A 20,327-nucleotide genomic window follows, 5' to 3' on the forward strand; every position below is an offset into this window, starting at 1 on the left:
ATTGTCACAGACATGCCCAGTCAAAACATTAAAGCAATACTTCACCAAGAATAATAACATCTTTACTCTTATCACAAATCTATTTGAGATTGTTACTGATCAAACAAAGGACCAAATCAGACATTTATGTGACTGAATTAGTTAAACCACATGATTAAACAGCATTCATGTGTACTATAGAGGTGAATTTCCCCTTGTTTTAAAGTGTAGAATTATAATAAGGTGACAATCAAGCAGTTCGTATACAGCTTTTGAGCCCCTTTCTCCTTATGTGGCTTCAGCCCATCGTGGCTGATGTTGCAGGGCTGCTACAAAGACACCAAAAACAGGTTGTATGTTGCACGTGATCCATGCTTTAGTTAACCCATACCACTCTTTAGGTTTCCAAAACATTGATCATTGTGCAAAAACAAAATTTTAAGTTTTGTGAATTTCAGTTGCTCAAAAGCAATTAACATCCCATTACTAAACTTTTGCATTAAAGTACTCAGACAAAAGCAGACAGAATACATGTAGGTGGCTTTTCAAAGACAACTCTGCTTCATAAGCTGCACCTGCAGCATCTACAGATGCATTACATAATTAAAATATGATTAATAGTATATCAAATAAATTCAGATTCAACTGCTAATCTTATATAAAAAAAAAAGATCTATTAAGCCAGTCAAATTGTGAGAAAATCAGCAAACATCAAAAGCAGCAAACAGGGAGAAAGGGTTCGATGGAATGAGTTTGTGCTGCAGTTTGTATAATAAAAATTCCACTTAGTTGAATCCTTTAGCACAAAAAGCCTATGAGATATCACAAATTGTAGTTGTATTTCATGATTCATATTTTGGTGAATTTTTCATTACAAAAACACAGTGTTTTTATTATTAAAATAACATTAAGCCCTTTGCTTCAGAGTAAATTCAAATGGAGGCGAAACAGTGTGTTTGTTTTATCTCGTTTGTTTTTGCCCAAACTGTGTCACCATTTACACATTTCCTTTAATCTTCCTAACAAAATTTCATTAATTAGATCTTTTCTGTTGTTTATTTTATTATCACAAGTGCATGTTGATCTTTGTGACAGTGCTTCAGAAAAATGGACAGTTTGTTCATTTTACATTGGACGGAGCGTGCAGTGTTCTTGATCTGTGCATGAAGTTATGTTAGCCCTCAGTGTGCCTGCATCCTTTATTATGGAGCTTTATTATCCTCACCCTCACGCTTATCTAAACTCCATCAGCATGTTGGCTCTGCTTCTATTTCTTTCATGTTTCTAAATGCAACCCTTTTCCAAAAAAGTTGGGAAAAGTCAAATAAAACAGAATGCAATGATTTGGAAATCATTTAAACCCTACATTTAATTTAAAAAAATACACACAACAAATGAAATATCCTGACATGGATACCAACAAATGTTATTGTGTTGATAACAGCAACACATTTAAAAAAAAACTTGGGACAAGAGCATGTTTACTGCTGTTTCATCACTTCTTTTAACAACACTCCTTAAGGCTTAAGCATTTGGGAACTGAGAAGACCAAATGTAGGTCTGGAATCAGTCGGTTTCCCAATTCTCGCTCGTTAAGCTGCTCAACAGTTCAGGGCCTGACTGTTGTAATACATGAATCAGGCATAACATTATGACCACTGACTGGTAAAGTGAATAATGCTGGTTACCTCTTCATCATGGCACCTGTTAGTGGATAGGATATATTAGGGAGCAAGTGAACATTTTGTCCTCAAAGTTGATGTGTTAGCAGCAGGAAAAATGGGCAAGCGTGAGGATTTTGACAAGAACCAAATTGTGAAGGGTAGATAACTGGGTCAGGGCATCTCCAAAGGCTAATTGATGCATGTGAGGAGTGATGGCTGGCCCGTGTGGTCCAATCCAACAGACAAGCTACTGTAGACCAAATTTCTGAAAAAGTTCGTGCTGGTTCTGATAGAAAGGTGTCAGAATACACAGTGCATCACAGTTTGTTGTGTATGGAGCTGCATAGCTGTAGTCAGGGTGCCCATGCTGACCCCTGTCGCCAACCGCAAGCACCAACAATGGGCACGTGAGCATCAGAAATGGACCAGGGAGCGATGAAAGAAGGTGGTCTGGTTTGATTGCAGACCAGCAATCAGACCCTTTCATGGAAATGGCATTCCCTGAGGAGCCCAACAATGAGTTTGAGGTGCTGACTTGGCCTCCAAATTCCCCAGATCTCAATCCCACCAAACATCTGTGGGATGTGCTGGGCAAACAAGTTCAATCCATGGAGGCTCCACCTTCCAACTTACAGGACTTAAAGGATCTGTTGCTAACATCATGGTGCAGATACCACAGCACACCTTCAGGGCTCTAGTAGAGTCCTCGATGGGTCAGGACTGGCAGGTGGTCATAATGTTTTGCTTGATCAGTGTATGTGGAGAATGTGGTTTGGCATTGTGTTGCTCAAATAAGACCTTTGGAAAAGATGCCACCATATTTTGCTTCGACACATGGTGGCATCATTTATGATGCCTTCACATTTTCACAGACACCTACATGTTACACCTACAGGAGCTGCTCAGCCATGGAAACCCATGCTATGAAGCTCCTGCACAGTTTTTGTGCTGATGTTAATGTCAGATGAGGTTTGAAACTCTGCAGTTATCGAGTCAGCAGAGCTTTGGCAATTTTTGCACCTCAGCACTCGACGACCCGGCTCTGTAACTTTCTGTGGTCTGCCATTTTGTGGCTGACTTGCTGTGATTCCACTCTTGCAATAATACCACTTACACTTGATGGTTGAATATCTAGGAGGGAAGAAATTTCATTAACTGACTTGTTGCAATAATGGCATCCTATTACAGCACTTAGTCAGTGAGCTCTTTCACAAATGTTTGTACTGGCAGACTGCATGGCTCGGTGCTTGATTTTATACAGCTAGATTCAAAGAGTTGTGGCTCAGTACCTTTGTCCATATAGTGTATATGCAAGTTACCCATACCATGCTCACTAATGCATCCCCATCCTTTGGGTTTCTACGAGAAACATCAGCCAGCAAGCTGCTAGTATGGAGCTGACAAGATTTCCAGAAAGATTTAAAAACAGCTTTATTAGTTTCTCCATTTTTGCTTGTTAGGGCCCGAGCACGAACTGTGCGAAGGCCCTATTGTAATTGCTTCGTTTATTATTAGGGCCCGAGCACGAACTGTGCGAAGGCCCTATTGTAATTGCTTCGTTTATTATTTTTTTTTTTTTTTTTTTTTTTTTTATTATTATTATTATTATTATTAGGGCCCGAGCACGAACTGTGCGAAGGCCCTATTGTAATTGCTTCGTTTATTATTAGGGCCCGAGCACGAACTGTGCGAAGGCCCTATTGTAATTGCTTCGTTTATTATTATTTTTTTTTTTATTATTATTATTATTATTATTCAGGCAAATGAATTGGCTTTTTGGGGGCTTTATCATATTCAAAAACTCATGAAACTTGGCACATGCGTCACACCTGGTGAAAATTTAAGTATTTTAATGGGCTCGGGCAAGGGCGCGCACAAATGGCTCGCTAGCGCCCCCTAAACTGGAGCCCCACCGCTGTGTTTCACGTACATGAATGAAACTTCATACACATGTATATCATGTCCACGCGCACAAAAAATCCTCTGGGAGCCATGCCCTAAACCCAACAGGAAGTCCGCCATTTTGAATTAATTATGCAAATTTGGCGATTTGCAGCCCTCACACTTTTTCTAATAACTCAGAGGTTTTAGACGTTATCATCTTCATATTTGGTTTGTCTAACCTACACCCCCAGGGGAATCTAAATCTCGAAAATGGTGAGTTTTTGCCAAGGGGGAGGGGTCCTTATGCCCCTTTGAACTTTGATCATTCGCCATGAAATTTTGATTGCCTCTCATTCATACCTACATGATCCAATGTGCATCAAACTTCTCCAGTAGGATGAGGGTGCCCCCCTGAACACATACATATGACAATATTTAATATCAGTCGCAGCGCCACCTAGTGGGAACAGGAAATGTCATATTTTACACTTGGAGGTCCAGCTCCAAGGTGGTTTAGCAGAACCATCTCAAATTTCACCTGGAAAGCCTTAAGAAGTTGGACTTACTGTGTTTTCAAAACTGTGAGTTTTTGACAAAAGGGCGTGACCCTTATGGGACGGCAAAGTTCGATGATTCGCCATGAACACAAAAATGGCTGTAACTCAAAGCCAACTTGCCCAATCTGGCTCAAACTTCAGTGGTGTGATAAGCATGCTGCCCTGAACACATTCATATGCATAAAGTCCATAAACGTTAGAGCGCCGCCTAGTGGCAGCTCGGAATATCTTAAAATAGCATGTTTTTTGAGTAGCCCCGGAGCTACGTTTTACCTACATGTATGAAAATGTACAGGCTCATGTAACATACTAAGACGTACAAAAAAGTCTCTTGGACCCATACCCCAAACCCTACAGGAAGTCGGCCATCTTCAATTGAAGGTGTCAATTTTTGCGATTTCCACGCCTGCTATTTGAACGAACTCGTCCTAGGGCATTTCACCCACTGACACCAAATTGGCTCCAGATCATCTACACAAGTAGCCCATCAAATATTGTGGAAATCTTTACAAAATATTAAACGGCCTTGTCACACCAGGCCATTAAATTTGGCCTTTGTTTTTCTCCCTCACCACCAAAATTGTTTGTGCACTTGTTCGCACATGCTTTGTCTGATCAGGCTGAAAATTTAATCACTCATGTACACACCCAGGCTGAATCCATAACTACAGATTCAAGACTGTAGGCGCAATAGCGCCCCCTACAGAAGCAAATGAAAATTTGTATGACCGTCCACAGAATTAGTTTTGCTCTGAAATACATGAAATATCTTTCACCATTCCTTACAAAATCCTCATCTATTTGATAAGCCTCCTGCCCTGAACACATTGATATGCATAAAGTCCATAAACGTTAGAGCGCCCCCTACTGGCAGCTTTAAATATCATAATAAACCATGTTTTTTAGCTAGCCCCTGAGTTACATTTTATCTACAGCTCTGAAATTTTGCACACTCATGTAACATCCTAAGACATACAAAAAAGTCTCTTGGAGCCATACTCCAAACCCTACAGGAAGTCCAGCATCTTCAATTGAAAGTGTCAATTTTTGCCATTTTCAGGCCTGCTATTTGAATGAACTCCTCCTAGGGCATTTCACCCAGTGAGACCAAATTGGCTCCACATCATCTAGACAAACAGCCCATCAAAAAAGTCAATCAGACCCATGCCCTATTTTGCATGCCGGAGCCGTGACCACACCCCCAAATATTCCATTGCGTCTATGCCGACAGCAAAAGATACCTTTTCCTATAAAAGAATTCAACTTTCTAGAGACCCATCACGATCACAAAACCTCCGAGTGCGGCACGGGTCGACGAGCGCCACAGGTCGACGCGCGCGGAGTGCGAGGGCCCGATATCACCGCTTGCGGTTTTAATTATTTTTTTTTTTTTTTTTTTTATTATTATTATTATTATTATTCAGGCAAATGAATTGGCTTTTTGGGGGCTTTATCATATTCAAAAACTCATGAAACTTTGCACATGCGTCACACCTGGTGAAAATTTAAGTATTTTAATGGGCTCGGGCAAGGGCGCGCCCAAATGGCTCGCTAGCGCCCCCTAAACTGGAGCCCCACCGCTGTGTTTCACGTACATGAATGAAACTTCATACACATGTATATCATGTCCAGGCGCACAAAAAATCCTCTTGGAGCCATGCCCTAAACCCAACAGGAAGTCCGCCATTTTGAATTAATTATGCAAATTTGGCGATTTGCAGCCCTCACACTTTTTCTAATAACTCAGAGGTTTTAGACGTTATCATCTTCATATTTGGTTTGTCTAACCTACACCCCCAGGGGAATCTAAATCTCGAAAATGGTGAGTTTTTGCCAAGGGGGAGGGGTCCTTATGCCCCTTTGAACTTTGATCATTCGCCATGAAAATTTGATTGCCTCTCATTCATACCTACATGATCCAATGTGCATCAAACTTCTCCAGTAGGATGAGGGTGCCCCCCTGAACACATACATATGACAATATTTAATATCAGTCGCAGCGCCACCTAGTGGGAACAGGAAATGTCATATTTTACACTTGGAGGTCCAGCTCCAAGGTGGTTTAGCAGAACCATCTCAAATTTCACCTGGAAAGCCTTAAGAACTTGGACTTACTGTGTTTTTAAAACTGTGACTTTTTGACAAAAGGGCGTGACCCTTATGGGACGGCAAAGTTCGATGATTCGCCATGAACACAAAAATGGCTGTAACTCAAAGCCAACTTGCCCAATCTGGCTCAAACTTCAGTGGTGTGATAAGCATGCTGCCCTGAACACATTCATATGCATAAAGTCCATAAACGTTAGAGCGCCGCCTAGTGGCAGCTCGGAATATCTTAAAATAGCATGTTTTTTGAGTAGCCCCGGAGCTACGTTTTATCTACATGTATGAAAATGTACAGGCTCATGTAACATCCTAAGACGTACAAAAAAGTCTCTTGGACCCATACCCCAAACCCTACAGGAAGTCGGCCATCTTCAATTGAAGGTGTCAATTTTTGCGATTTCCACGCCTGCTATTTGAACGAACTCGTCCTAGGGCATTTCACCCACTGACACCAAATTGGCTCCAGATCATCTACACAAGTAGCCCATCAATTATTGTGGAAATCTTTAAAAAATATTAAACGGCCTTGTCACACCAGCCCATTAAATTTGGCCTTTGTTTTTCTCCCTCACCACCAAAATTTTTTGTGCACTTGTTCGCACATGCTTTGTCTGATCAGGCTGAAAATTTAATCACTCATGTACACACCCAGGCTGAATCCATAACTACAGATTCAAGACTGTAGGCGCAATAGCGCCCCCTACAGAAGCAAATGAAAATTTGTATGACCGTCCACAGAATTAGTTTTGCTCTGAAATACATGAAATATCTTTCACCATTCCTTACAAAATCCTCATCTATTTGATAAGCCTCCTGCCCTGAACACATTGACATGCATAAAGTCCATAAACGTTAGAGCGCCCCCTACTGGCAGCTTTAAATATCATAATATACCATGTTTTTTAGCTAGCCCCTGAGTTACATTTTATCTACAGCTCTGAAATTTTGCACACTCATGTAACATCCTAAGACATACAAAAAAGTCTCTTGGAGCCATACTCCAAACCCTACAGGAAGTCCAGCATCTTCAATTGAAAGTGTCAATTTTTGCCATTTTCAGGCCTGCTATTTGAATGAACTCCTCCTAGGGCATTTCACCCAGTGAGACCAAATTGGCTCCACATCATCTAGACAAACAGCCCATCAAAAAAGTCAATCAGACCCATGCCCTATTTTGCATGCTGGAGCCGTGACCACACCCCCAAATATTCCATTGCGTCTATGCCGAGAGCAAAAGATACCTTTTCCTATAAAAGAATTCAACTTTCTAGAGACCCATCACGATCACAAAACCTCCGAGTGCAGCACGGGTCGACGAGCGCCACAGGTCGACGCGCGCGGAGTGCGAGGGCCCGATATCACCGCTTGCGGTTTTAATTTTTTTTATTTTTATTATTATTATTCAGGCAAATGAATTGGCTTTTTGGGGGCTTTATCATATTCAAAAACTCATGAAACTTGGCACATGCGTCACACCTGGTGAAAATTTAAGTATTTTAATGGGCTCGGGCAAGGGCGCGCCCAAATGGCTCGCTAGCGCCCCCTAAACTGGAGCCCCACCGCTGTGTTTCACGTACATGAATGAAACTTCATACACATGTATATCATGTCCAGGCGCACAAAAAATCCTCTTGGAGCCATGCCCTAAACCCAACAGGAAGTCCGCCATTTTGAATTAATTATGCAAATTTGGCGATTTGCAGCCCTCACACTTTTTCTAATAACTCAGAGGTTTTAGACGTTATCATCTTCATATTTGACTTGTCTAACCTACACCCCCAGGGGAATCTAAATCTCGAAAATGGTGAGTTTTTGCCAAGGGGGAGGGGTCCTTATGCCCCTTTGAACTTTGATCATTCGCCATGAAATTTTGATTGCCTCTCATTCATACCTACATGATCCAATGTGCATCAAACTTCTCCAGTAGGATGAGGGTGCCCCCCTGAACACATACATATGACAATATTTAATATCAGTCGCAGCGCCACCTAGTGGGAACAGGAAATGTCATATTTTACACTTGGAGGTCCAGCTCCAAGGTGGTTTAGCAGAACCATCTCAAATTTCACCTGGAAAGCCTTAAGAAGTTGGACTTACTGTGTTTTCAAAACTGTGAGTTTTTGACAAAAGGGCGTGACCCTTATGGGACGGCAAAGTTCGATGATTCGCCATGAACACAAAAATGGCTGTAACTCAAAGCCAACTTGCCCAATCTGGCTCAAACTTCAGTGGTGTGATAAGCACCCTGTCCTGAACACACTCATATGCAAAAAGTCCATAAACGGTAGAGCGCCGCCTAGTGGCAGCTCGGAATATCTTAAAATAGCAAGTTTTTTGAGTAGCCCCGGAGCTACGTTTTATCTACATGTATGAAAATGTACAGGCTCATGTAACATCCTAAGACGTACAAAAAAGTCTCTTGGACCCATACCCCAAACCCTACAGGAAGTCGGCCATCTTCAATTGAAGGTGTCAATTTTTGCCATTTCCACGCCTGCTATTTGAACGAACTTGTCCTAGGGCATTTGACCCAGTGAGACCAAATTTGCTCCACATCATCTACACAAGTAGCCCATCAAATATTGTAGAAATCTTTACAAAATATTAAATGGCCTTATCACACCAGGCCATTGAAGTTGGCCTTCGTTTTTCTCCCTCACCACCAAAATTGTTTGTGCACTTGTTCGCACATGCTTTGTCTGATCAGGCTGAAAATTTAATCACTCATGTACACACCCAGGCTGAATCCATAACTACAGATTCAAGACTGTAGGCGCAATAGCGCCCCCTACAGAAGCAAATGAAAATTTGTATGACGTCCACATAATTAGTTTTGCTCTGAAATGCATGAAACTATCTTTCACCATTCCTTACGAAATCCTCATCAATTTGATAAGCCTCCTGCCCTGAACACATTGATATGCATAAAGTCCATAAATGTTACAGCGCCACCTACTGGCAGCTTGAAATATCATAAAATAGCATGTTTTTTAGCTAGCCCCAGAGCTACATTATATCTACAGCTCTGAAATTCTGCACACTCATGTAACATCCTAAGACGTACAAAAAAGTCTCTTGGAGCCATACTGGAAACCCTACAGGAAGTCCAGCATCTTCAATTGAAAGTGTCAATTTTTGTCAATTTTTGCCATTTTCAGGCCTGCTATTTGAATGAACTCCTCCTAGGGCATTTCAGCCAGTGAGACCAAATTGGCTCCAGATCATCTAGACAAACAGCCCATCAAATATTGTGGAAATCTTGACAAAATATTAAATGGTGTTGTCACACCAGGCCATTGAAGTTGGCTTTCATTTTTCTCAATGGCGACCAAAATTGTTTGGCCACGTGTTCGTACATGCTTTGCCCGATCTGCCTGAAAATGTAATCACTCATGTACACAGCCACTCTGAACCCATAACTATGGATTCAAGGCTATACGTAGCTGCAAGAGCGCCCCCTACAGAAGCAAATGAAATTTTGTATAGCATCCACAAACTTAGTTTCTCGGAAATGTATGAAAATGTGTTTCAACATTCTTGACATCATCCTGATCAAAACAGTCTATCAGACCCATGCCCTATTTTGCATGCTGGAGCCGTGACCCCACCCCCAAATATTCCATTGCGTCTATGCCGAGAGCAAAAGATATCTTTTCCTATAAAAGAATTCAACTTTCTACAGACCTTCTGTACACCATCACGATCACAAGACCTCCGAGTGCGGCACGGGTCGACGAGCGCCACGGGTCGACGCGCAGGGAGTGCGAGGGCCCGATATCACCGCTTGCGGTTTTAATTATTATTATTTTTTTTTTTTTTTTTTTTTTTTTTTTTATTATTATTCAGGCAAATGAATTGGCTTTTTGGGGGCTTTATCATATTCAAAAACTCATGAAACTTGGCACATGCGTCACACCTGGTGAAAATTTAAGTATTTTAATGGGCTCGGGCAAGGGCGCGCCCAAATGGCTCGCTAGCGCCCCCTAAACTGGAGCCCCACCGCTGTGTTTCACGTACATGAATGAAACTTCATACACATGTATATCATGTCCAGGCGCACAAAAAATCCTCTTGGAGCCATGCCCTAAACCCAACAGGAAGTCCGCCATTTTTAATTAATTATGCAAATTTGGCGATTTGCAGCCCTCACACTTTTTCTAATAACTCAGAGGTTTTAGACGTTATCATCTTCATATTTGATTTGTCTAACCTACACCCCCAGGGGAATCTAAATCTCGAAAATGGTGAGTTTTTGCCAAGGGGGAGGGGTCCTTATGCCCCTTTGAACTTTGATCATTCGCCATGAAATTTTGATTGCCTCTCATTCATACCTACATGATCCAATGTGCATCAAACTTCTCCAGTAGGATGAGGGTGCCCCCCTGAACACATACATATGACAATATTTAATATCAGTCGCAGCGCCACCTAGTGGGAACAGGAAATGTCATATTTTACACTTGGAGGTCCAGCTCCAAGGTGGTTTAGCAGAACCATCTCAAATTTCACCTGGAAAGCCTTAAGAAGTTGGACTTACTGTGTTTTCAAAACTGTGAGTTTTTGACAAAAGGGCGTGACCCTTATGGGACGGCAAAGTTCGATGATTCGCCATGAACACAAAAATGGCTGTAACTCCAAGCCAACTTGCCCAATCTGGCTCAAACTTCAGTGGTGTGATAAGCATGCTGCCCTGAACACATTCATATGCATAAAGTCCATAAAAGTTAGAGCGCCGCCTAGTGGCAGCTCGGAATATCTTAAAATAGCATGTTTTTTGAGTAGCCCCGGAGCTACGTTTTATCTACATGTATGAAAATGTACAGGCTCATGTAACATCCTAAGACGTACAAAAAAGTCTCTTGGACCCATACCCCAAACCCTACAGGAAGTCGGCCATCTTCAATTGAAGGTGTCAATTTTTGCGATTTCCACGCCTGCTATTTGAACGAACTCGTCCTAGGGCATTTCACCCACTGACACCAAATTGGCTCCAGATCATCTACACAAGTAGCCCATCAAATATTGTGGAAATCTTTAAAAAATATTAAACGGCCTTGTCACACCAGGCCATTAAATTTGGCCTTTGTTTTTCTCCCTCACCACCAAAATTGTTTGTGCACTTGTTCGCACATGCTTTGTCTGATCAGGCTGAAAATTTAATCACTCATGTACACACCCAGGCTGAATCCATAACTACAGATTCAAGACTGTAGGCGCAATAGCGCCCCCTACAGAAGCAAATGAAAATTTGTATGACCGTCCACAGAATTAGTTTTGCTCTGAAATACATGAAATATCTTTCACCATTCCTTACAAAATCCTCATCTATTTGATAAGCCTCCTGCCCTGAACACATTGACATGCATAAAGTCCATAAACGTTAGAGCGCCCCCTACTGGCAGCTTTAAATATCATAATATACCATGTTTTTTAGCTAGCCCCTGAGTTACATTTTATCTACAGCTCTGAAATTTTGCACACTCATGTAACATCCTAAGACATACAAAAAAGTCTCTTGGAGCCATACTCCAAACCCTACAGGAAGTCCAGCATCTTCAATTGAAAGTGTCAATTTTTGCCATTTTCAGGCCTGCTATTTGATTGAACTCCTCCTAGGGCATTTCACCCAGTGAGACCAAATTGGCTCCACATCATCTAGACAAGTAGCCCATCAAAAGTTATTCAGGGTTTTGTAGAATATTGAACGGTGTTGCCATGGCAACCCTCTGAATTTGGACTTTTTTCAATTTCAAATTCACAGAGATTCTAAACATCAGCCCCTGGGCTGTGCTTTCTCTATGTACCTGAAAATGTGCCTGCTGATGTAAGATGCTAACATCTACAAAAAACTCTCTTGGACCGATAGCCCAAACCCAACAGGAAGTCAGCCACGTTTACTTTAAAGTGTCATTTTTGCAGCATTTTTCGCCTTTTCCAGGCCTTTTTGCCTCAACTCCTCCTAGGGCATTTGACCCAGTGAGACCAAAATGGCTCCAGATCATCCACACAAGTAGCCCATCAAAAGATATTCATGGTTTTGTAGAATATTGAACGGTGTTGCCGTAGCAACCCTCTGAATTTGGACTTTTTTTCCATTTCAGGCCCAGATAGGTTCTAAACATCAGCCCCAGGGCAGTGCTTGGTCTGTGTACCTGAAATCGTGCATGCTGAAGTAACATCCTAACACGTACAAAAAAGTCTCTTGGACCGATAGCCGAAATCCAACACGAAGCCTGACATGTTCTAATTAAGGTGTCATTTTTGCAGCATTTTTCACATTCTTCAGGCCTGCTATTTGAATCATCTTCTACTACAGCTTTTCATCCAGTCACACCAAAATGGCTCCAGATCATCTACACAAGTAGCCCATCAAAAGATATTCATGGTTTTGTAGAATATTGAACGCTGTTGCCGTAGCAACCCTCTAAATGTGGGATTTTACTCATATACCACAGTGCACCAAATTGTTACATCTCTGACATACATTGTCCGATCTGCCTCAAACTTCACAGGCTTAATGGGAGGGTAAGGGAGACCGGACACACCCCTCTATCAGCTTTGTTTCACACTCATAACGCCACCTAGTGGCAACAGGAAATCAGTAGGACACTGATACTCATCATCCTATGGTCATTACAGTTTCATTGATGGCTGCAGGCATTACATAGAGCATTGTGACATATTAATTAGTGGGCACTCACCGACGCCACCTAGTGGAAGCGGGAGACGATCGACGCGAAGTACGGCTAGCCTGCTGAGCCGTCAGCAGCCGGGTGAGCCAGCTACTCTCTCGTCTGCGAGAACCTCCGAGCGCGGTTCGGCTGGAGCGTGCCACGGGTCGACGCGCGGCTTGGCTGGAGCGCGCCAGGGGTCGACGCGCGCCGGGTGCGAGGGCCCGCTCATCGCCGCTTGCGGCTTTAATTTTAATTTATTTTTATGGATACCGGGACGAACCTAATCATAGTCCTGAGTCTAAATACTGATTTCCACAGCAGAATCATGTCTGTTTCTAATGCGGTGCTGCTTGAGGCCTTAAAGAGGGCCCAAAGATCGCAGAATTCAGATTTTAGCTTTCAGCTATTTTTTTTTCGGATTCTCTGAACCTTTTAATAATATTATGAGCCATCCTTACTTCTGACGTAGTCTTCTTCAGATACTCTCTTTACAACCAATCATATTACTTTTTTTTTTTTACTTTTTTAAACAGTTTTAAATCATATTGCTTGCATCATATTCAAAATGAGCATATATTTAAAAATAAAGTTTGTTTCCTTTCTACCATTTTCATTAATTATGGGGTTTAAATTATTTGCAAAAGACTGCACTGTTTTTATTGATATTTTACATAATGTAACAGCTTTTTTTTAGAAAGAGGTTTGTACTACTGTTATGTCATCCACTGTGTACCCGGTGGTGAAAATACAAAAAAAAAATGTTGTGATGTCCTCAAAGCATGAGCAATATAATAGTCACGTCTTAACGGAGGACTTTATCCCTGCTGTTGAACAAACCATGATGATGCCATAGTAATCCTAAAGACAGTTCACACATGGAAAGAACTCCTGTATGCAAAAACAAGTTCAGTATCCATGTGAGGGGTTTTTTTTTTGTTTATTCACTAATAAAAGTACACAATTTACAAGACTGTATAAAGCAATATATGGAAAAGTAATGTGTTTATAATAATAAAGCACCGTGTTTAAAACATCCAGTGTGCGCTCGCTGCCTTCAGGATAGCAACAGCACAGATCAGACACACTAAAAAGTAAAGTGGTGGTGCATTTACTGGTTGCAGCAAATCCTTTTTAACTCATCTATTACAGTTTCTGTTTTTAGTCGTCCCCGAAGCAAAGTGCGGGCGAGCAGGACTGCAACTAGCATTTTTCAACTCGTTAGTGTTCTCCCATCTGTTTCTTTCCACCTGGATACTTTCCGCAGTGAGGGATCACAACCCGGGGCGGAAAACCTTTTGGAGAAGTAAAGACATGCATGTGGCAATCCCCTCATTAGAGGAGCCACCTTTGATGTCTGGAGCATAATGGCCAATTAGGTTTTTTTCACCTGCAGTTTCCTGTCCAAGATTTACCCTTTTAATATAATCAACATGAGCTGGTGGTGCATTATCAGAGAGCATATGGACAGACTTGTGCCGACACCTCACATTTAAATCTTCAGAAAGGAGAACTGTGTCTGTGATTTTTGTTTTCCCACAAGGAATTTAATGACATGAATAGATCCATCCAGAGTTCATAGTATTGAATTACATTACCAAAAAAAATACATGTTAAAGATACAAAGGGTGATATGAATTCTTTCAGAGCCGCCACCACTAAACAGAATAACAGCAGCTCTGAAAAAGTATTCACAAGTTTGAAGAAAGTGTAAATAAAGTCATTTTTCTGACGTTTTGGGAAAGATGCTTATTTGCTTTTTTTCAAGAGTAGATGAAAAGGCTGCTCACTTTTCTTTAGAATAAATATGAAGCTACTGCTTAAAGATAAAGTTTGGAAACAGGGGCTGGCAAAAGGGACAAAAAGCCTGACACTGTTCAGTTTTTGCCTGCCAGCAGCTCAGGCTACACCTTCCTGATTACCATGTTATATTCCGTTTACACAAGAAAGTTTTCCGATATAAACGGCTACGTTTTGATGCGTTTCAGCCTCCCGTTTACACGAGAACGGAGTGAAAACTGGCTCCAGACCAGGGCATCTCCATTTCCGTGTAAACAGACGAAAACACCACTTTTTGAAACCAGGGGCACTTGCACATGTGCACTATGGTTGCGGCTTCTATATCCACACCACCAACTTGTGGACAAGTCTTTGATATCACGATTAGTTAGCTTAGATTACATTTTCTTCGGACAGGCTAGTTTCTTCTAAGTTCCTGCTCAGTTTCTTGAATAAAAACTGCTTTCCAATTTGAGGCTGCCTATTCCAATATCATCCCCTGCATCCTAATTATATACTCATTTCACACCTTAGAAAACCTGACTGCAAAACAAGACACTGCGTCATCCACACCGTCAAAGCTGCAAAGGTTTTAAATTAACAGTCAACACACAGAAAGAAAAGCATTACGAGCATGTGTTACACGAGCTGTAACACTTTAAAGATAAAAAGTCAATTCAGTTACGAGTTTAAAAGCCACCAGTGAAATGAAAACTCTAACATTGCTCCGCAAAAACAAAGAGATCAGTGCTGCACATCTCAGGCCTTTCCACATCACATCCTCCCCAAACAGCAATTTTTCAGAAACACAGACAAAGCCAGCTGTCAGAACACAGCTGGTGGCTGACAAACTGTCCCCAAAGTGGCCAAACGGTTTGCATAATACATCATGACATAAAGAGACAGATCCCAACAATGCTCGCTGTGCAAAATGCTGTACAGGCTCGACAAGAAAGGCATATAACGAGGATTAGGAGGCTGAATGTAGATCAACCTGAGTCTGATTTTTATTACTTTTGGCCAAAATCTCTTCTACATTTGGATTTACATGATCTATTGAGTGACAACTATATATATATATATATATATATATATATATATATATATATATATATATATAGCATACAGTGCTTAATAAATGTATTAGGCCACCACCCAGTGTAAGGTTTATGCCACAGCTGCATTAAATCAACAGTAATGATAACTGCCAAAATACTTTTTTACATTTCTGTAATGATTAATCCACCAGTATACACAAGCTCTTTAATCAAAATGATATTTTGAATACTAAAGTATAAAAATCTGTTTTAGTGATTGTAATGCTTGATTCATTTCTGACAGAAGTCCAGGGTAAGTTTGGCAAAAAACATGAATTCGGTTTATTTGCCTAATAAAAATCAATATAAAATATTTCTAAAACATTTGTGTTTTCTTATTTTCATGGTAGGTGGTCTAATAAATTTGTTAATCACTGTACTTTTTTTCAATACTGAGCACATCTTTCCCATATTTTTACTTTAAAAAGTGAGAAAAATCAATCAAACCTGTGAAGTGAAATTTACACACTGGCATCTTTAAAGTGCTTTTGGGACAGAGCTTTTTAATTTGTGTGTTTGTCTGCCAATTCAATAATGCAACAATCAGAAAATAAATCTTAAAATGAGAGAAGGGGAGCTGAATCACTGAATTTGAACATAAAAACATAACTATTAAGAAAAAATACATTTTTATAGACTATAATTAGTTTTAGAGAGGGATGTAAACTGACGTGCTTTCAAAAGCATTAAAACAAGTATCTTATTGAGCTACAGAGTTCACACTCTCCACTATTTAATGTGCAACTATGAATAAATAGGTCAGTCCATCCAGGTGAACCACTTGATGAGAAAAGACAATGAATGACAGTCCAACATGTGTGCTGACAGAGATTCGTGTTCTTTTCCTTTTCCAATAGTGGGGGGGGGGCTCCTCAGTGAGTCCTTCAAGGATTAACTCTTCACAAGCTTTCAGCTTGGCGCCAAAGAAAATTCACAGGTTAGATTTCGGTCCACTGTTGACTGGAATTGCCCTGAGCTCAGTCCGCATGCACAGGTACTCTCCAATCACAGCCATCAATGCCATGCAGGCTATGTTCACGAGCCACCAGGAAAGGGCAGCCGGAAGATGGGCGTTATATATCCAGCAGCCAATCATGTGGAAGAAGTGCACGGTGACAGTGAAGTCCAGGCACTGTTTCCCTCGGCGGATGAAGAACCACAGACCGAGGGCGCTGCAGGAACAACAATGCAGAAAAGTTATGAATACAAAGATGCCAAAGTTCAAGTATCATCACACATTAAATGAATAAAATAACATTTTCAGAGTGAATGCATAGATGCACAAGTGTAAATGAGTTCTTAAAGCCCCTTAAATGATTGCCCCGTGAGATACTTTAACAACAGGATTCCATAAAGATGTCACACAATCTCATCTATTTATGATGTACAGAAAATTTTCATTTCTCACCAGGTAAGAGAATTCAAGATGAATGCCATCATTGAGAGCCTGCCTTGCATGGTTGCAAAACCGAGGGCCTACCGAAGCAAAGAAAATACTTAAATACCATTTTAACAGAGAACAAATTTGACACAAAAATACAGGAAAACATATCTTGAAACTTACTTCATAGCTGAAGATCTGGTCCAGTGACCGACTACTTTGCACAAGGCTGTCTACTCCGGCCAACCACAGGCCCAAGAAGCTGTAGTAGATGCACTGCATCAGCACAATCTGACACACGATGAGGACCGGGTCCCAGATGTAGCTACGGAAATGACTGGCCATTGCCGGCTGATGTTTCACGTAGAGACCCAAAGGATGTTAACAACTGCTTCCAACTGTTACCGGCTGGCCCATCGGCTGTGACTTGTGGGTGTGATCTAAAACAAGTCTGAAATGCAGAAAGTTACATTGGATGAAAAGAATTAGACTATTACAAATCTTGGGTTTTAAATCCTGGCCTAAGATTTTTATCAGACAGAAACAGGAGGATATCACCTGCTAGATCATAGCTACAGCCAGCTGCATTGCACTTAAGTACATAATAAACAGAGGTCCGGAATAAAGAATGTTCAGTATGCTCAGGGTGCTTAATACAAATTTGGATGTTGCATAAATCAACCTGTATGAAAACAGAGTGCTTGCATTCATGGTTTACTGTACAGTTAGGAAAGAAAAAAAAAAAAAAACAGGAAGAAATGTGTCATGAAATGTGTGAGGAGTCACGTGTAAAACTGTAAGATTTTATTACTGAGTCACAAAGCAAAGTACAAAACAGTTCCCCACATTATCCGCAGCTACTAATCACTACAAACAGGTCAGCAAATCACTAGAGTCTTGTCTCTTTTATCTCTGCTTAAGTGTATGTGTAAGCTTTTATTACAGCTGGGTCATCTCAGATCACCACAGGCCTTCTGCTTGACCAGCTCTGATTTGCCTAAAAACATTATGGTCCAAAGTTTGGACATACTTAATGCGTACTGTGAAATTTAAAGAATTATAAAGAGTCCTCCTGGGCAGCAGGTTTTGAAATGGTAGTTAGAGTAGGTCTCAGACATGAAAAATCAGCAAATATCTAGAAAAGAATTTGATATATGAGGCTAAAATTTCACATCAAATACATATGTCCAGACTCTGGACTAAAATCTTGAGGCACATCGGAGATGATTTCGGATGGATCCAGCTGAGAAGTAATATTCAGCAATTTTAATATCATGAGCAGTGATACTGAAATGAATATATGTTTTGTTTTGTTGTATCCAATAATATATCAGAAAGTGCGTTTTCTTTTTTAACAAAGGACAACATTGAATATTTTGTTTCCGTTGTAATAAATGTTTTGTTTTTAACATTTTAGTAAATCAAACTATCCTCAGGTGTATCCTCATCATGTATTGGAGACACCAACGTTGACATTTCTGTACTGAAACTGAAGCTACATTATCAATAAGCTGATAAAATCGGACATAAGCAATTATGAACAGAGATATGGGTCTAGCTGTGTTGTGATTTCGACGATTTAGGCAAACGGGGCGGCATCGCGGCTTTAATAAAGACATTTGCTTCTGCTTTTACTGCCTTTGAATCGCATCCATAATCTCCTGCAATAAATAAACACGGAGGCGGCATCAGGCTGATAAATTGCTACAGGAAGGAGAACGCAGAGAAATCCGATCGTCCACCAACACACACTCAAAGATCAGCAAAACCCAATGTAATATCGTGTAACGTTCATAGGTTAGAGATTGAATGGCTCAAATCCATTTAATGTTACTGAAATAAACATAAAACAAAGATCAATATATAAATGCTTTTCCTATCCAGCCTCGAGCCTCGGGACTGAAAACAACGCGGAGCCGCTGCGTGTCCGTGGATGCGCAGTCTGAAGGTGATACGGACCTGACTGCGGCTCAGGAAGGCTTCAGGGTGTTGGGCTAACAATGATCCATGTGGCTCTTCAATATCCCCCAAACTCTGTGATTGCTGAACTGGGCCTCATCATACTCCACGGTGGACTAGCTAAACCCTGTTAACAACACGGAAATCACAATAGTACACCCGGAAGGAAAACTCCGTAACCAAGAAATTGTTTTCAAAGTAAAATACTTCGGCTTCTGTCCTCAAACCTACATTTACCGTCTCCTCTGTTAAATAAATTTTCTGTCAACGGCGTGGGAGAAAAATTTGATTTATCATGATTGATCACATCATTTATATATCTGCTGTGTCCACAGTACACTCACTTTTCTTTAAAATCGGAAACGTTTATTTTATGAAATATTTTGAAAATCTAACTAGTTTTAACTTCCACACGGTGGGAAAAAAATCCTTTGTGAATTTTATTTTTGCAAAGACTAAACGGACAAAGAAATACAATGAACAAGGGTTAAATAATAATTAATAGGAAGTCTAAGCGTTAAAATATACAGACAAAAAAAGAAGGCATTTTAATTTTTTTACATTTCTATTTCTTTTTTTTTTTTCTATGAATGTCGATTGGTTTGTGAACATGTCTGTTTAGTTTCGTTGGTGTGTGAAGTTTTGGGGGTGAACTCTGAGCTTTGTCTCTGCTGCAAAATAAAAAAGAGAATGCAGATAATCGCTCATTGTGACGGGGTCAGTCAAGCACCCGTTGCCTGTTCCCAGTGTTGCCAATTTAGTGACTTTGTGGCCATATTTAGCGACTTTTTTTTTTTTCATAAAAAGTATAAGTCTAGCGACTTTTCCCGGTATTATTGGAAACTTTTGGACACTGCAAGTGAATGCACCAATCGTCTGCATTTACTGTCCTCAACCAGCAGCGGGTGCTGCCGTGAGCCCTTCCCCATCCCAACGTACTGACGGGCGGTGGGTCTCAAAGCTGCAGTCAGAGCTGAGAAGTATGGCAATCCATTGGTTCCAAAAATCGCCACTTTTCCAACTTGTCTGTTAAAGAATTAATGTTAATATCGCAGTTTAATATGTCAGAAAGCTATAAAAATCTGCAAAACCCTGCCAGAACACCGGATTTTACACCCGCCAGTAATGTTTTGAACACCTTCTGAGTGGTGAAAAAAAACGTGTTATCCGGTCCTTGAACTCTGCATTTTACGTCACACAGCTGCACGATGAATATATGAGCAGCAGAAAAAAAGGTCATCTGGTTTTCT

General features: G+C 40.8%; 1 protein-coding gene across 1 annotated transcript; it reads right to left on the reverse strand.

The window, feature by feature from the left end:
- Window positions 1-15,759: 15,759 nt before the first annotated feature.
- sys1 (SYS1 golgi trafficking protein) lies at window positions 15,760-19,221 on the reverse strand. Its single transcript, XM_030729548.1, has 4 exons — window positions 19,078-19,221; window positions 17,302-17,569; window positions 17,146-17,213; window positions 15,760-16,909 (listed from the first exon to the last, which is right to left on the reverse strand). Exons 2-4 carry the CDS (start codon window positions 17,461-17,463, stop codon window positions 16,669-16,671), a joined length of 471 nt encoding a protein of 156 aa, XP_030585408.1. The 5' UTR covers window positions 17,464-17,569; window positions 19,078-19,221; the 3' UTR covers window positions 15,760-16,668.
- Between the last annotated feature and the right edge of the window lie 1,106 nt (window positions 19,222-20,327).

Source organism: Archocentrus centrarchus, chromosome 5 (genome assembly GCF_007364275.1).
Source record: "Archocentrus centrarchus isolate MPI-CPG fArcCen1 chromosome 5, fArcCen1, whole genome shotgun sequence".
NCBI lineage: Eukaryota > Metazoa > Chordata > Actinopteri > Cichliformes > Cichlidae > Archocentrus > Archocentrus centrarchus.